This window comes from Salvia miltiorrhiza, chromosome 2 (genome assembly GCF_028751815.1).
Source record: "Salvia miltiorrhiza cultivar Shanhuang (shh) chromosome 2, IMPLAD_Smil_shh, whole genome shotgun sequence".
NCBI lineage: Eukaryota > Viridiplantae > Streptophyta > Magnoliopsida > Lamiales > Lamiaceae > Salvia > Salvia miltiorrhiza.
In genome coordinates, this window is record NC_080388.1 from 18828914 (window position 1) to 18847704 (window position 18791).

General features: G+C 41.4%; 1 protein-coding gene and 1 long non-coding RNA gene across 2 annotated transcripts; both read left to right on the forward strand.

The window, feature by feature from the left end:
• The first annotated feature begins 7121 nt into the window (after window positions 1–7121).
• LOC131011466 (uncharacterized) lies at window positions 7122–11324 on the forward strand. Its single transcript, XR_009096938.1, has 3 exons — window positions 7122–7260; window positions 8303–8369; window positions 10909–11324. It is a non-coding gene; the product is annotated as an uncharacterized LOC131011466 (long non-coding RNA).
• Window positions 11325–12699: 1375 nt separating this feature from the next.
• LOC131008093 (uncharacterized) lies at window positions 12700–13752 on the forward strand. Its single transcript, XM_057934993.1, has one exon. The coding sequence runs from the start codon at window positions 12700–12702 to the stop codon at window positions 13750–13752; it is 1053 nt and encodes a 350-aa protein (XP_057790976.1).
• The last annotated feature ends 5039 nt before the right edge of the window (window positions 13753–18791 follow it).

The window sequence follows — 18791 nt, forward strand, 5'->3', positions numbered from 1 at the left end:
GTTATAAAAAGTGCAAAAAACCGTTATGTATTCTATCAAAGATAACGGTTAAAACCGTTATAAAAGTGCAAAAAACTGTAACTATGATAAAAAAAAATAATACATAACGGAAAATCTTAATACATAACGGTGAAAAACCGTTATGTATTCTATCAAAGATAACGGTTAAAACCGTTATAAAAAGTGCAAAAAACTGTTAACTATGATAAAAAAAAAAAAAAAATTAATACATAACGGAAAAATCTTAATACATAACGGTGAAAAACCGTTATGTATAACCTTTATAGATAACGGATGTGTACTGTTATGTATGACGCATCGTACCGTTATCTATGCTACTATACATAACGGTTTTGAAACCGTTGTGTATGACGTATAGAATAGATAACACCACTATACATAACGGTTTTTTTGCTCATAGATAACGGATAAAATCCGTTATCTATGAGCGTTTTTCTAGTAGTCACTAAAGCAAAACTTTTAGTATACAATGTGTCTAAATACTAGCTATTACAACATCCACTTCACACTTCACTTCTTCTCCCACTTATACTGAAAGTTTTTCTCTAAGTGGGTGGCATCAACCGCAGCCCCATCCCTCGAGCATGCTTCTCGTAGGCCTTTTGCGGCAAGCTCTTCGTGAAAGGATCAGCTAAGTTCTCCAAAGTATTAATCTTCTCAACTAGCACATCTCCTCTACTTACGATTTCTCGTGTGATGTGGTACTTTCTCTCTATGTGTTTTGTCGCCTTGTGGCTCCTGGGTTCCTTAGAATTTGCCACTGCACCCGAGTTATCACAATAAATTATGATACTCTTAGGCAAATTAGGCACCACTCCTAGATCCAAGAGGTAGTTTCGGAACCATACAGCCTCTTTAGCAGCTTCGGAAGCAGCTACATACTCGGCTTCCATGGTAGAGTCTGCAATGCATTTCTGCTTTGCACTCCGCCATGATACGGCTCCACCTCCCAAGGTAAACACATATCCAGAGGTAGATCTCTTCTCATCCCGGTCAGCCTGGAAATCCGAATCGGTGTAACCCAAAGGAGATAGACTGTCTGACTGGTAAACTAGCCTATAATCTCGAGTCCTCTTCATGTACTTGAGAATATGCTTTACCGCAGTCCAGTGTCCTGGTCCAGGGTTCGACTGATATCTTACAACCATGCCAACGACATAGCAAATATCAGGTCTCGTGCAAAGCATTGCATACATGAGGCTACCTACGGCGGAAGCATAGGGTATATTCCTCATTTCCTCAACCTCACTAGGCGTCTTAGGACACATATCCTTAGACAGAGGAATGCCATGTCTGAAAGGTAGCAAGCCTTTCTTGGCATTTTGCATGCTAAAACAAGCAATCACAGTATCAATGTAGGTCGCTTGAGATAAGCTCAACATCCTTTTCTGGCGATCACGGACAACCTTGATCCCCAGGATGTACGCTGCATCTCCTAAGTCCTTCATTTGAAACTGTTCGGATAACCACTTCTTTATGTCCGATAATAGCTCAACATTGTTGCCAATGAGGAGGATATCATCTACATAAAGTGCAAGAAAAACCACGTCGCCATCGGCATCCAAACGGTACACGCAACTTTCATTTTCACAGCGATTAAATCCATAAGATTTAATCACCTCGTCAAAACGCTTGTTCCATGACCTCGAAGCTTGCTTAAGTCCATAAATGGACTTCTTCAGCTTCCAAACAAGATGCTCTTCGCCCTTTTTCACAAACCCTTTGGGTTGCTGCATATAAATGTCCCTTCCTTCTTCAAGGAAACCGTTTAGAAAAGCGGTTTTGACATCCATTTGCCAAATCTCAAGGTTCATGTGGGCTGCTATGGCAAGGAGTATTCGGATAGACTTAAGCATGGTAACCGGCGAGAAGGTTTCATCGTAATCTATACCCTGTTCCTGGGTATAACCTTTCGCCACCAGCCTAGCTTTAAAAGCTGCGACTTCGCCATCTGAATCTCACTTTCTTTTGTATACCCACCTACTACCTATAGCTTCGAAGCCATCAGGTAGTTCAATTTTCTCGTATACATCTATAGTAGTCATGGATTCTATTTCAGAAACCATGGCATCGTACCAAGAATCTGCATCCAGATCTTTCATCGCTTGTCTATAGTTATCAGGGTCGACATCCTTTCGTTCATCAACAGGAAGAAGATCCGAAGACTCTCCCAAGAACATAAATCGATCGGGTTGAACTACAACCCTCCCACTACGACGAAGCGGTGGTGGTACAGCTGTGACAATGGTTTGTGCAGTATCCTGTGGTGCATTCACTTGCACACTTGGCTGGGGTGATGGAATCGCCTGTCCATTGCCTTCGATTTCTTGAAGGATAATCTCGGACTTAGACTTGTGTTTATCTATATAATCCTGTTCCAAGAATCGTGCGTTGGTGCTAACAACCACTTTCTAATCCTTAGGATTATAGAAATAACCACCTTTCGTTTCCCTTGGATATCCTACAAACAGCATTACTTCGCATCTAGGATCCAATTTCCTTGCCTCTTTGTCAAGCACGTATGCAGGACAACCCCATATCCTCACATAATTTAAGCTGGGCTTTCGCCCTGACCATAGTTCAGTGGGAGTTTTAGGCACAGACTTGGATGGTACTAGATTCAGCAAGTAAGTCGCTGTTTCCAAGGCATATCCCCAAAACGAAATAGGCAACGATGCATAACTCATCATTGATCGTACCATTTCCAAAAGAGTTCTATTTCTTCTCTCTGCTACACCATTCTGTTGGGGAGTACCTGGTGCAGTCAATTGGGATGTAATCCCAGAATCTGACAAGTATTGCAAGAAATCATTTCCGAGGTATTCGCCACCGCGATCAGACCGCAATGACTTGATAGATTTACCCAATCTCTTCTCCACTTCCGCCTTGAATTCTTTGAATTTCTCAAAGCATTCAGACTTGCGTTGAAGTAGGTAAATGTACCCATATCTTGAGTAATCGTCAATGAAAGTGACGAAATACTCATACCCTCCACGAGCCTTTGTGGACATCGGTCCACATAAGTCAGAGTGAATCAATTCTAACACATGCGAGGCCCTATTCCCCTTAGCCTTAAAAGGCCTTGCTGTCATCTTTCCTTCTATACAGGATTCGCAGGTTCTACATGGAACGGCTTGAAAGTCTTTCAAGATTCCATTTGAAACGAGCCTTTGGATCCTATTTAGATTGATGTGGCCTAACCTTAGGTGCCACGCATGAGTATATTGTTCATGAGAATACTATTTCCTCTTATTCGGATTAGGACAGATTTGTGATGTAGATGCAACATGGACAGAATTCTTAATAGGACATGTAATAGTATAGAGAGAGTTGTTCAAAATTCCGGAGCAAATAGTCATGTTATTTTTCATGATAGAGACACCCCTATCAAAAGTAACAGAATATCCATCCAAAAATAACTTTGAAACAGAAATTATGTTCCGCCGAAAATCCGGCACATATAAAATATCTCTCAAAACTAAAATGTCATCACCAAAACATAAAGATAAATCTCCAATGGCAACAGCTGCGACCTTCGACGCATTGCCCATGGAGATGGTGATCTCATCACTTTCCAGCTCCCTTGTCGGCTTGAAGCCCTGCAAGGTGTAACAAACATGATCAGTTGCCCCCGTATCCACTACCCATGAATGAGTAGAAAACGAAGCTAAACATGTCTCAGTTACTAAAACTTGTGACGTACCTTGTCCCTTTGCCTTGAGCATCGGACAATCTTTCTTCCAATGCCCAGTCTTGCCGCACTTGAAGCACTTCCCTTTTCCCTTCGACTTCTTCACGCCGCCGCTAGGGCCGTCCACTTTGGCCTTGCCACTCCCACTAGCTTCGTTGTCATTCTTGCCCTTTGGACCTTTCCACTTCTTTTTCCCGCCTTTCGACGAAGAAGTAGATCCTTGGCAGCTACAAGAACCTCTTTCCCTTTTCGCGTGCCCATGACTCCCTCCACCGTAACTAGAGCATTCAACAACTCATTAAGAGTATAGTTGGCCTTGCTCATAACGACATTGAGACGGAAGTTCTCATAAGATTTGGGGAGAGTGTTGAGGATGATATCGACTTTGGCTTCACCTTCGATACCCCCTCCTAGCAGATCAAGACTGTTAAACAAATTTATCATATGCATGACATGATCGTGCACAAAACTGTCATCGCTCATCTTACATGCCAAGATTTCTCTCATCATGTTAAAGCGGGCAGATCTCTCGGACTCCCCATAAACCTCAGAGAGATTTAACATGATCGTAGTCGCATCGTCCATGCCCTGATGCTGGAGTTGCAAAGTTTGCGACATAGTCATCATAATATAGCACTTGGCCATATTATTTGACTTGTGCCACCTCATATGCGCCTCACGTTCCGCATCAGTTGACTGATCTGTTAAGGCCACGGGACGTGGAGTGGTAAGCACAAAACTGTGCTCGTCAGCGTCAAGAATATACATTATGTGGCGTTTCCATTCGGTATAGTTAGGACCGGTGAGATGATTGTTTGCTAGAATATTAATTATCGGAGACATAGACATATCTGAAAGTAAACAATTTAAACAAGTAAGAACATAAAGCATATAATTCGTAACAATAATATTGTAACCTTTTGATAAAACAATATTAATGAAACCTCCAACCGCCCAAGAAAACTCATGAGTAAGCCACGATAGGGTGAACGTTTACCATGATTTTCTCAACCAGACTATTTACCTAGTCGTTTAATTTCCATCCATGTCAACTTAACCTTTTGACAAAGGAAATTAATAGTCGGACTTTAACTAGACCATATCATATTCAAGAAGGGACTCCGATGGGGAGTTGTACATTGTACTTGAAATGATATCTAAGCAATGACCACAATTTAACCTTGAGTATTAAATTCTTGAAATTAGCATACTCACTAGGACCATACCGCTTCCAATTTAACCTCTTGGTTATCTTATTTAAAATCCATCCTCTAAAGTACTTATGAGAATCATACGAGTAAGCCACGATAGGGTGGACGTTTACCGCATAACTCCCACTACTTAAATGGATTTAAATATTTTTAATAGAAATCCCAACTTAACAAACTTGTGAAATCAAATATGAAGTAAGCCACGATAGGGTGAACGTTTACTCATACTCTCAATCACTTTGTCTTGAGACCGCATGTGGAGGTCTAAAAATAATTTTAATTGCTTAAAATTATTAAGACTGCTTAGTCTTTTTAATTCAAAAGGTTTGTTCATGCTCAAGCACATAATCCTAATCATGCTTTTCTAGAACACAACATGTAAAACATGCTCGCAGAATTCCAAAACATGCTTAAGAAAACGATAAACCTATTATCATGCTTGTCTAAGCGCAGTTAATAAAGCATATTAACAAGCAAAGACAAACAAAGACAGGTAAAGAGCATAAGGGATTAAAACTACGGCATGCAAAGAACAGTAATAAAGAATTAAAATTCTTCGTGACCCAGTCGTGGAATCCCAACATTTATTCTATTTTAAATAAAAACAGAAAAGAAAGCCCAAAAACAAAACTTTTGGCCCGAAAAACTTCATCCGGCCCGTCTTTGGCAAAACTAGGGTTTGGGCCCCCTAGGGTTTGAAAAAAAAAATCGGCCACCTAGGGTTTGGAAAACCCTAGGCGCCGCCGCCTCTCTTGGCAGCCCGCCCTCCACCGCACAGCCGCCCCCAAACGCTGCAGCAGCCCGCCGGCAGCGCACGGCGCTTCCAGCAGCAGCAACAGCCGGCAGCAGCCCTCGGCGGCAGCCTCCTGTGCGAGCAGCAGCTATCCGGCACGGCAGCCCTCGCCTGGCTCGGCCTCCGGTGCATCCAGCAGCAGCAGCGGACGGCGACATCAGCGTGGCAGCAGCTGCTGCATGCGGCAACAACAGCGGCAGCAGCGGCAGCGTGCCGTCCGCCGGGCGCGCAGCGCGCAGAGCGCGCAGGCGTGGCCCCGGGTGCACACCGCCCCCACCAGCTGCTTCCCCGTCGCACGCCCTGCCTAGCCCGCCTCGCCTCACCTGGTAATCTCGGTGACAGCAGCACGCGACAGCCCGGCAGCCTGACCAGGCGCGCGCGGCGCACGGCGCGCAAGCACTCGTGCGCGCGCTGCCCTCGGCGCCGGCAGCCCGTGCCTCACCATACCCATCGTGTCCTCCTTACACCGTTCTTCGTCGTTGATTCGTCGTCATCTTCGTCTCGTTCCTCAGTTTTACAGATTTACAACGGAAAAACAAATACAATTGAAATCCTAATCTAACCACGGATTTTCTCGTGGTGAAAAACGATTACAACGTCAAACGACGTATCCCACGAATCAACAGACCACGAAGAACAACAGCAGTAAAAACAACGTACATTATTAATCGTACATAAATTAATAATAGAGCCAAGAAATTAATCCTGGGCTATGATACCAATTGAAGGAATATTAAATTGAATTAATGTTCCGCTTGCCCGATGATCGTTTCTTGGTTATTATTAATTTATCATACAACGATTAATCCTAACATGCTCCTATGAATTTAACAGCTGCACATAGGTGTTAGGAATTACTTACTTGTAAATCGGATGCACAGGTTGTTGATTATTGTGTCGAAAGACTTCAGTTCTGATCTTCTCGACTGTATCCCGCTCAACTTTCACCGTTGGTGTCACAGCCCAAAACCGTTTAGTTCCTTTGCAATTTTTATTTGAAAATTATTGAAGTTTCGAGTTATAAATATATATATCTATGAGTCGAATTTATGAATATGTTTAGTCGCGCCCCTAGTTAGATAAATAAATTTAGATTATATATTATGACTTTAGCAATAAAATTTTATGCTCAAGAATATTAAGTTATATTTGGGCCAAAAATAACTATTTGCAGATTTTCTGTGGGGCCTTAATCATTATTTATTTGTTTTAATGGGCTAACATTTACTAAAAGCCCACCATCTTTAGTAATTCATCTTCATTTATCCTGAGTAGTATTACTGATTTTTGAAAAGAAGTCAAAATAGCATGTACGTGTTTTCATCTTCAGCCATATTTCATTTTTCCTTTTCAGCCACAAATTTTAATTCTTGGCAGCCAAGTTTTCTCCTCAGCCATCCAATTTATTTTCTCAATCTTGTGGAATTCATTTTATCTATTCCACCGCCTCATTTTAGCTTATTAAGCTCTTTCATTTTCTGAATACACCACACCACCAAAACCCAGCAAATCAACTTCTTGTTCTGTTGCTTTCGATTCAAGTGGTAATTTTAATTCTTATGCAGAAATTATGTAATTTTATTCCAGCACATCAATGATTTCTTCATTGTTTCCGTTTTCTGCCCAAAAAACCAAAATTTTACAACAGAATTCTGTTTTCAAATCAAAACATGCATACATCCATTTTTTCTGTAATTTCCCTAAGGAAATCAAATAGAACAGAGATATTATTAATTACAAAGAAAAGGAATAGAAGAAAGAAGTGGAAAGGGGTTTAGTGGCCTAGAACAGGGGGTGCGGTTGAACAGCGCCGCCGGCGCTGCGCGCCTCGGCGGATGGCAGGAGGAGACAGGGACGGCGGCGCGGTGGCCTCGGCTGTTGCTGTGCTGATCTGATCGGACAGAGGAAGGAGGTGGCTGGACGGCGATGGCAGTTGCTGCTGTTGTCGGCGAGAAGGAGGAAGGAACGGGGTGGTGGTGCTGGCTGGCGGCGAGGGTCGCCGGAGAAGGGTGGACGCCGCTGTTGGGTGCGGTGGAAGAGAGTGAGAGGGAGACTAGAGGTGAGGAAAGGGAGAGAGGGCGGCTGCAGCTGGTGCGGGCAGGGGAGGAGGAAGAGGGCGAGAAGTGAGGGGTGAGAGGGAGATAGGAAGAAGGGGGAAGAGAAAGGAGGCAGAGCCGCCGGCCTCCGGCGGCGGCGTGCCGTCTGGTGGCAGCGGCTGAAGGCCGAGAAGAGGAGAGGGAGGAGGGTTGAGAGAGGGAGTGAAGCTGCGTGAGTTATGTTGTGGAGATGTAAGGGTGTGAGTTTAATTTAGGGTGAAGGGAAAATGGGCTTGGGCCCTAGGTTAGATTAAATTGGTGGGCTCGATTTTTAATTGGGTGTTTGGGCTGGGCTTCACATTTTAATGTTTCCCTAGTTAAACTGGATTTTCATTTTAAATCATTTCATAATCCAAATTTTCATGAGAAAATATATATTACTAATAAATTCATTAGATCAATTATTTTTTTACATAATCCTATAGTTTTAAATTATTTTCTAAGCACATTTAGGCCCTTATATTTTTATTATTTGAATTTATCTGACTAGGTGCGGCGCGACTAGGACGTTACTTTTGATTGAATTACTCAAAGTTTACCTTCAAGTTCAAATTCAGGTGTGGGATTTATTTCAGTATATGCTGTGGTTAATCTTTGTCCATTTTAATATTATGTGTTTACCATATGTGAGTTGCATTAAATTATATCGCTAGGGGCCCGCTCAATGGGTCCAGGACTTCACCGTCCTTGGTATGCCACAATGCGATTTCATGTTAAAGTTATGGTTGCAACCAGTCGCCAGGGGCCGGCTCAATCGGTCCAGGACGGAAAGGTCCTTGGTATGCCACCGTGCGACTTTCAGTTACGAATGTATTGATCATATGTGATTCTCATTTTATTAACGTGGACAATGATTGCATGTTCCCACACTGAGTGTACCCTGTATGCTCATCCCATATTAAACATTTTCAGGTTTTAAAGGCCGGAGGCGCGTGGAAGGTCGAATGGCGAATCAAATATTTTGAAATTCAGTTTTTCTTAAAGATGTTATTTTGAGTAAAGTATGTTTAAATAAATATTTATTTCACTATTTTCTTGTTAAATATTTATTTATATTCATAGTTTTTCCGCGTGCGTTTTCATTTAAAATTAAAATGGATTTGGGTGTCACAAGGTGGTATCAGAGCAGGTCTACTTTCCTGTAGACTCTGCAAAATATTTTACATAAAATTTTTAAAAGTCATGTGTGAAAAAAAAAAAATCCATTCGACCTCTACGTGCTCCGACATCAAGGTAAAGATATTTCAAATATTTTTTTCAAGGGGATGAGTATAAATTGTTTACGTTGAAAGTATGTTGAAATTTGCTGCAATGATTGAAGTATTATCAGAAAGTTCAAGTTCATTATGCAAGTTATTATGAGAAAGTTCAGTATTCAAGTTATTATGTTGAAGATTATTGCAGCTATGACTTGTTAAATTTCGAGGACGAAATTTTTTTTAAGTGGGTAGGTTTGTCACAGCCCAAAACCGTTTAGTTCCTTTGCAATTTTTATTTGAAAATTATTGAAGTTTCGAGTTATAAATATATATATCTATGAGTCGAATTTATGAATATGTTTAGTCGCGCCCCTAGTTAGATAAATAAATTTAGATTATATATTATGACTTTAGCAATAAAATTTTATGCTCAAGAATATTAAGTTATATTTGGGCCAAAAATAACTATTTGCAGATTTTCTGTGGGGCCTTAATCATTATTTATTTGTTTTAATGGGCTAACATTTACTAAAAGCCCACCATCTTTAGTAATTCATCTTCATTTATCCTGAGTAGTATTACTGATTTTTGAAAAGAAGTCAAAATAGCATGTACGTGTTTTCATCTTCAGCCATATTTCATTTTTCCTTTTCAGCCACAAATTTTAATTCTTGGCAGCCAAGTTTTCTCCTCAGCCATCCAATTTATTTTCTCAATCTTGTGGAATTCATTTTATCTATTCCACCGCCTCATTTTAGCTTATTAAGCTCTTTCATTTTCTGAATACACCACACCACCAAAACCCAGCAAATCAACTTCTTGTTCTGTTGCTTTCGATTCAAGTGGTAATTTTAATTCTTATGCAGAAATTATGTAATTTTATTCCAGCACATCAATGATTTCTTCATTGTTTCCGTTTTCTGCCCAAAAAACCAAAATTTTACAACAGAATTCTGTTTTCAAATCAAAACATGCATACATCCATTTTTTCTGTAATTTCCCTAAGGAAATCAAATAGAACAGAGATATTATTAATTACAAAGAAAAGGAATAGAAGAAGGAAGTGGAAAGGGGTTTAGTGGCCTAGAACAGGGGGTGCGGTTGAACAGCGCCGCCGGCGCTGCGCGCCTCGGCGGCTGGCAGGAGGAGACAGGGACGGCGGCGCGGTGGCCTCGGCTGCTGCTGTGCTGATATTATCGGACAGAGGAAGGAGGTGGCTGGACGGCGATGGCAGTTGCTGCTGTTGTCGGCGAGAAGGAGGAAGGAACGGGGTGGTGGTGCTGGCTGGCGGCGAGGGTCGCCGGAGAAGGGTGGACGCCGCTGTTGGGTGCGGTGGAAGAGAGTGAGAGGGAGACTAGAGGTGAGGAAAGGGAGAGAGGGCGGCTGCGGCTGGTGCGGCGAGAACAAGGCAGGGGAGGAGGAAGAGGGCGAGAAGTGAGGGGTGAGAGGGAGATAGGAAGAAGGGGGAAGAGAAAGGAGGCAGAGCCGCCGGCCTCCGGCGGCGGCGTGCCGTCTGGTGGCAGCGGCTGAAGGCCGAGAAGAGGAGAGGGAGGAGGGTTGAGAGAGGGAGTGAAGCTGCGTGAGTTATGTTGTGGAGATGTAAGGGTGTGAGTTTAATTTAGGGTGAAGGGAAAATGGGCTTGGGCCCTAGGTTAGATTAAATTGGTGGGCTCGATTTTTAATTGGGTGTTTGGGCTGGGCTTCACATTTTAATGTTTCCCTAGTTAAACTGGATTTTCATTTTAAATCATTTCATAATCCAAATTTTCATGAGAAAATATATATTACTAATAAATTCATTAGATCAATTATTTTTTTACATAATCCTATAGTTTTAAATTATTTTCTAAGCACATTTAGGCCCTTATATTTTTATTATTTGAATTTATCTGACTAGGTGCGGCGCGACTAGGACGTTACTTTTGATTGAATTACTCAAAGTTTACCTTCAAGTTCAAATTCAGGTGTGGGATTTATTTCAGTACATGCTGTGGTTAATCTTTGTCCATTTTAATATTATGTGTTTACCATATGTGAGTTGCATTAAATTATATCGCTAGGGGCCCGCTCAATGGGTCCAGGACTTCACCGTCCTTGGTATGCCACAATGCGATTTCATGTTAAAGTTATGGTTGCAACCAGTCGCCAGGGGCCGGCTCAATCGGTCCAGGACGGAAAGGTCCTTGGTATGCCACCGTGCGACTTTCAGTTACGAATGTATTGATCATATGTGATTCTCATTTTATTAACGTGGACAATGATTGCATGTTCCCACACTGAGTGTACCCTGTATGCTCATCCCATATTAAACATTTTCAGGTTTTAAAGGCCGGAGGCGCGTGGAAGGTCGAATGGCGAATCAAATATTTTGAAATTCAGTTTTTCTTAAAGATGTTATTTTGAGTAAAGTATGTTTAAATAAATATTTATTTCACTATTTTCTTGTTAAATATTTATTTATATTCATAGTTTTTCCGCGTGCGTTTTCATTTAAAATTAAAATGGATTTGGGTGTCACAGTTGGATGGACAACGAACTGTGAAAGTCCCAAGGTAGAAAAGCTCCCAACGTTTCCTGCGCCTCCTCTCAGCTCTCAAACCCTAATAATTATCAGTGTGTTTCCTGAGAGCTGACAGCCGTATTTTATAATAAAATAAAACACATGGGGCGCCAGTTTTAAGTGTATGGGGCGATTTCTGCCCTACTTGGGCTAGGAGATATTGGGCCAGTCCAGGGACCAGATACAAGGAATAAAGATGGGCCTCAAATAAATTAATTTATCAATGGTCAGCCCAGACCATAATTAATTTATAAATATCAGTTCATTCCACTAGAGAACTGATATTGACTTACCCCTTTATTACCGGTGATGAGTCGGGGCTTGTATTTAGACTTATTAAATCCTCGTATTTAAAATATCCGACATCCATTAATTAATTAGAGCTCTGATAGCCTAAATTAATTAATCTCTTTGTAATCCTTAAGCAGTACCACTCAAACCTTATTATTGCGCCTGAACTTAATCAACCTGCAGGGTTTAGCGCAATAAACATTATTGAGCTCCTTAAGGGGATATCATTATCCTATACGGATACGAGTACTAATACAGATAATAGAATATCATATATTAACCACTATCAGCCAAGATATAGAGTACTCAAGTTACTATATAACTCTCACCCATAGTAAGTCAAAGTGATAAGCAAATCAATATATATATATATATATGAAATCTTATTAGTATTAAGATCTTATAAGTTACCGAGATCTTGATTCTTCACTTAAGTCAGATAGAAGAATACATCTCACTGTGGTCCTATCAATACGTTATGACGTACCAGTATAGATAAGTAGTCAAGACAAACTACTTCCATCTATACCGCAGCCTAAACCAATAACTTGTCCTAGAGTTATTTCGGCTGTGATCATATTATATCTCTTAAGGTTAATCCAACTATATGGTCTTCTGTGATCTACAACACACCATATAATCTACTTATATAGAGATAAAGAACATACATATGCAATCATGAACCCAATCAGATAAGAGATTAAATAGTGAACACAGGAATCATTGTATACAAGCATAAAATGTTCTTGCTTTCAGTATACAAATCCAACATGTATGTATGTATGTATGTATGCTGATTGAGTCTCTTCGTCTGTTGATTCTCGTCCGTCAATCAGAATGGAAGACGCGCTAAGAGGACGTGGTAGAGGAGGAGGACGTGGTCGTGGTCGCGGACGCGGCAGGGGATTCATCCCTGAAGAACCTATTCCACAAGTAGCACCGAATCGCACAGCTGAGGAAAGATTTCGTAAGGAAAAACCCCCAACGTTTGATGGATTGGGTGAACCCGCGGATGCCGAGAAATGGGTTAGGGCAATAGAACGGATCTTCAACTACATACGTTGTGATGATGAGGATAAAGTGTCATGCGCAACTTATCAGTTGGTGGACGAAGCTGACTTTTGGTGGGAGTCAGTTAGGCGGACAATGACTGACGAACAGTGGGAGGATTTCACATGGGAAGAGTTCAAGGCTGAATTGTATGAGAAGTATATACCGGGATGTTACCGACAGAAGAAGCAGAATGAGTTTTATAATCTGAGACAGAAAACGGGAACTGTGACTGAGTATGACAGGGCCTTCAATCAGCTATCAAGATATGCTCCGACGTTAGTAGACAGTGATGAGAAACACGCAGAGAAGTTCAGAAACGGACTGCGTCATGAGATAGCAATTTCCCTAGCAAGTCAAGGAGGTCTCACCTACGCGCAAACTTTGAGCAGGGCTCTCACTATTGAGTCGTTGTTGCCAAGGGAGAAAGGAAAATCCTCTGAACAGTCTGGATTCATACCATCTCAAGATGGTAGTAAGGGAAAAAGAAAATGGAATGAAGGGACTGGTGGAAACTTTGGAAATGGGAAGAAACCATGGATGGCAAATCAAAATCAGAATCAATATCAGAACCCACAACCTCAAGCAATGGTTCAAACTCCTTGCCCAAAGTGTCAAAAACTCCATCTGGGAGAATGTCTGAAAGGAATGAACGTCTGTTATAACTGCGGGGAGGCCGGGCATTATGTCTCGACATGCCCAAAGAAGGGAGGAGGAGCACCCCAACAACAAAATCCCGGAAACCAACAGCAACAGAACCAAGGCCCTAGAGGAGATCAAGGGCAACCACGATACGTTAGGGCCTATGCCCTTAACCAACACCAAGCAGCAGGAGATTAGGGAAACCTGGCAGGTACGATTAATGTCTCGACGTATCGATTATAACTTTGTTCAATACTGGAGTATCCTATTTCTTTCTTTTCATATGCTGCTTTTAAGAATTTAGAATTTGACGCAATCCTTGATTTGGTTGACTTACTTAAGTCAGCACCACGATACTTTTAACAAGAGAAAGATCCCTCTTCAATCTTCAAGGGAGGACGAGACAAGTTTCCACGACATAACGACGTACCAGATTTTGAGGAAAATTTTTCTAGTTTGCTAAACGATGTCGTGCTGTTAGGGAATAAAGTACGTGTATGTTTTAGTGCCGCATAAGAGTTGAGTGGAATGAAAGTCTAGTATCCAAACTAGATGACCCAGATATGCAATTTCGAGGACGAAATTTTTATAAGGAGGGAGGGATGTAACACCCCGCCCATTTATATTATGATTAGAATTATTTTTGAACTTAGATTTAAGATGATTCACGCCGGATTGAGAAAAAGAAATTATTTTAATTCCAACAAAAATGATTTACAAAAGCATTTGTAAATTTAGTAATTTAATTTATATGTGTTGCATATTTATTTAATTAAGCATTCAAGCATTTTAGGTATGTTGGGATTTAATTCATGTTGGGCCTTATGTTTTATTCACATTTGAGTGCATAAATGAAAGCCCAACCCACCACTTTCCTTGATATTTTCGACCACCACCACCGCCTCACTGTTCTCTCTCTCTTCAATATATATATATCCTTTGCTGCACTCCGATCTTTCTCTTCCCATTCACTCACCACCTTTTCTCTTACACACACAATCACCAAGAACACATACTCCCTCCATTAAAGCTTCTTCAAGCTTTTGAGCTCCGATTTGAGCACTGAGACGAGCGCCGATCATCTTTTCGATCACGTTTTTCACGTAGGTAACATCTCTACCTACGTTTCCATGGTTTTCTTTTCGATTTTCATCGACGTCGAAAAACGTCGATTCTCGACTTTATTTTTGAAACGACGACGGATCGTCGTGAGTTTCTAGTATGTTGTTCTTGGGTAGATGTTGAGCATGTTTAATGAAGGAGTTAAGGTTGGTTCGAACCATAGCAAGGGAACCCAAGGGGGCAGCCCGGCTATGTTCTTCGTCGTCGTCACTTGTTCTTCGATTTTGTTAATCGATGTAACTTGTGTTTGTGTTTTAGGAGCATGATAGGTTTGTTCTTTGTTTATCATTGTTTTTACCAAGCATGTTAGATTGTAGGTTGTACAATGGTTGTGCTGTGCGTGAACTTAGAAATGCATAGTAGGGTTTTCTTGAGTTTTGTGTTCTAAGTTTGAAGTTGAGCATGATAAGTTAAGTTTTAAGGTTTTGAGGAGTGTTAGATCGAGAGAGAAGCATGAGTGTTGTTTTTGCTGAGTTGGTGCGTGAAGTCCAGCTCTGGCGTTCCAGCGGGTTCGTTCCAGCTCTGGCATGCGGATTCCTCTGGCAGTTGATTCCTCTGGCAGTTGATTCCTCTGGCGAGTGATTCCTCTGGTGAGTGATTCCTCTGGCAGTTGATTCCTCTGGCGAGTGATTCCTCTGGCAGTTGATTCCTCTGGCGAGTGATTCCTCTGGCGAGTGATTCCTCTGGCAGTTGATTCCTCTGGCGAGTGATTCCTCTGGCAGTTGATTCCTCTGGCGAGTGATTCCTCTGGCAGTTGATGCCTCTGGCGAGTGATTTCTCTGGCGAGGCGATTCCTCTGGCTAGGCGATTTCGCTGGCTAGGCGATTCCTCTGGCTAGGTGATTTCTCTGGCTTGCGATTTCTCTGACAGGACAGTTGAGTTAAGTGTAAATGTTAGAGTTTGCATGAACTTAAGGCTGTTGTTCGTGTTCAGTTTCTGGAGTCATGCATTGCATCATGTTTTAATTGGTTTTTTATAATTCCTATTACAAAAGAAAGATGAGTAAGAATATTGTTGGTGTTCTTAACTCAAGAGAAATGTTTTCAATTACTTATTCATTAAATTTTGAAAACCCGGCTAAGTGAATCATAGGATGATGAGCACTACACCACGACTTAAGATTTAATTCAGGAGACCTATTAAGATTATAGATTTCGTGTAGGCTTTGTAGATTGTGAGGACTAGCGCTGCTTTTCCGATCCAAAGTTAAGAATAAACGACAGGCATTGCCTAATCAGGTGGGCTTATTTTCCAAATGTATGATTTAGCTATTGAGCTTAAATGTTTCAATGAAATGAAAAATGTTTATTCGATAAAATATTTTGTGCACTCTGCTCTGTTTAAGGCTCGCAATTCATGATCGATCGAGGTTCTCTTATGACCTAAAACGTTATTTGGGAATTGTGTACACCTATTAGCTGACTCGGTGGGTTGATCTCCATTCAGGCACTAATCATGTATGAGGCGTTATAAGGGTGCTCGACGGGATGTGTTCCGGAGCATTGGGTCCCAAATGGGAACTTGACTGGGTTACGCCCTCGGTTCAAGTAAGAAGGAGTAATGGATCCGCCGGTGGCTAAAAGGTCCGGGATCAGAAGCGAGTAACGGAAAGGGAGTGTGACAATTGCGCGTAATACTATGAAATGTTTTAACATGCTTAGAAGTTATTTCAATTTAAAACCTTCTAAGTTATGTCAATTATGATTGGATAAACTGCTCTTATGATTATGAAATGTTTACAAAAATGCTAGCCCACTAAATACATTAGTACTTAGCCCAAAAATACTTTCAAATGTTTTCAGGTTGATTGGTCGGTGCTGACGGGGCAGAGCTGAGGCTAGGGTTCAACTCTGTATTTTGTCTTCCGCTGTTGCACTAGCTCTTTTGTCTTTTGTTTCTCTGACTTAAGACCTATATGTAAATTCTGAATTATGTTTCTTATCGAGCTTAGACTCTCAACTTTTATATATATTTTGTTAAGCCGAGACTATTAGTTCACGAGTATTTCATTCTAAATGTTGGTTATCAGAAGCATGACACTAAACTTGTGATCCAAAGGGGACTAGCCCGACTTGTTATTTTATTCGGGTTTTAACAAGGTTGTTCCTTGTTTATTTCTATGAATTAGTTGCACCTCGATTATAGTTTATTCCTTCCAGAATTGGGGTGTGACAAACTGACTTGAGTGAAAGGCAGATATGGCATGAGGGCATGGGATACCACTCAAATCCAACGTCCTACAAGTGCACTTCTTAGTATCTATAAATACTATGTGCTTTTCTTCTCCCTCCTCTACCTCATAGCCATAGTCACCATTCCAAAGAACATTACAATCCATACTAGCTGCCTTATTTGCCTCAAACAGTTTAATTGCATTAGGGCACCATTCACTCTTCCAGTGATCAACAAGAACTTTCCTATCCCTTATCCTACTCATTACCAACATCCTAATCTCCTCTAGCATTGAAATTATTGGCTTATGTCTAGCATCAGAAATACTTGAATTGAAAGACTCACTGATGTTATTATCTACCATGTAGGTTGAACACCTTGTGCTTTGATAGGCTCTGCACTAATTTTCAGTAGGATATTGGAGTAGATCCTCGACTGCCTTCTTGTTTATAGCCGAAATCTTGGCCAAATTCAACTTGTACTCTTTCTGGAATAAGCTCCATGCAGTAGTCCAAAACCGCTTCTTTAACTCCTCTCCTATCCACTTCTTGCTCCAGTTGGCATAAATATGCCTGGCACGCCACCTATGTTCAGCTGCAGGAGTCACTTCCTTCACAGCCTCCATCAATCCCTAAACATAATTGGAGTAGTTAGTTGTCATTCAAATTATCAGAAACAAAAGCATTGCAAATAGTTTCAAATACTTACCTTTTGCATATCTGACATAAGAGTCACCTCATCACCTGTTCCAAGGTTGAGCTCCTGCCTCAACCAGCCCAGAAACCACCTCCAATTGTTCTTGTTCTCTTTGTTTACAACTGCCCAAGCAATGGGCACAATTCCATCATTCCCATCCTTCCCTACTGCTGTCAACAGAACACCAAATGTCTTGCCTTTCAAATGGCAACCATCAAGAGAAATTATTGGCCTGCAACCCCCTACCCAATTTAACCTACAAGGTTCTAGGAGGACAAAGATTCTCTTAAAAACTCTCATTTGGTTCTGAAGATGCTCAATGGACAGTTGGAGTTCCATCTTACTCCCAGGCATACATTCTTTCACAATGTTACAATAGGCAACCAGCCTATTGAACTCCTCTCTATAGCTACCCTCAAGCTTGCATATGATCTCTTTTTTTGCTCTTTTACACTTGTGTAAACTGACATGAAGCTTCAAATGGTCCTTAACATGACCTTGCTTGTCCTTAGAAGTGAACCTAGGATTTCTGTAGATTGCCTCTTTAAAGTACTTAGCCGAGTATGTTTGACTAGCACTGGGGACTTCCCTCTATTTGCAGCAGGTGTGATCTGCCACAAGAGTCTTGATGGCTAGCCCTTCAATGTCCCCATCTTTAGAGACATGCATGAGAAATGGACATGCTTGGTCATTGATGCAAACCACTCTAATCCTAGTCTTTTCATTCTTTATTAACTTTAACTTGTACCCAAACTTCACAGCATATGCATTTATTGATTCCCTAGCTTCCTTAGCCCCTGCAAAGGTCATTCCTAATTCAAAACTACCCTCCTCCCCCCTTGAACACTCCCAACCAACTGCTCTAAGCTTTTAACCTCATCATCACTCTCCCAACACTCACTGTACACAGATGAATTCTCATCATCACCATGCCCTCTCCCTTCACCCTCAGCCTCATGTCCCTCTACAACCCCAGTCTCATCTTCATCACCATGCTCACCCTCTTCTATCCTAGCATGCTCTCCCTCTTCTACATCACCATGCTCACCCTCTTCTATCCCAACCCTATCTCCCTCATCTTCATCACCATGCTCACTCTCTTCTATCCCAGCCTGCTCTCCCTGAGTATTATTTAGATCATCACTCCTCTCACCTTTATTTACCTAAGTTACCTCCACTTTCTCTAATCCTATCAAGTCATTTAGTTGTACCCCCAACATCAGTATTCTCAACCCCCTTATCATCAC

What these genes read in the sequence shown, in the direction of transcription:
- LOC131008093 (XM_057934993.1), top strand. Translation starts at nt 12,700, where the DNA reads ATGGAAGACGCGCTAAGAGGACGTGGTAGAGGAGGAGGACGTGGTCGT.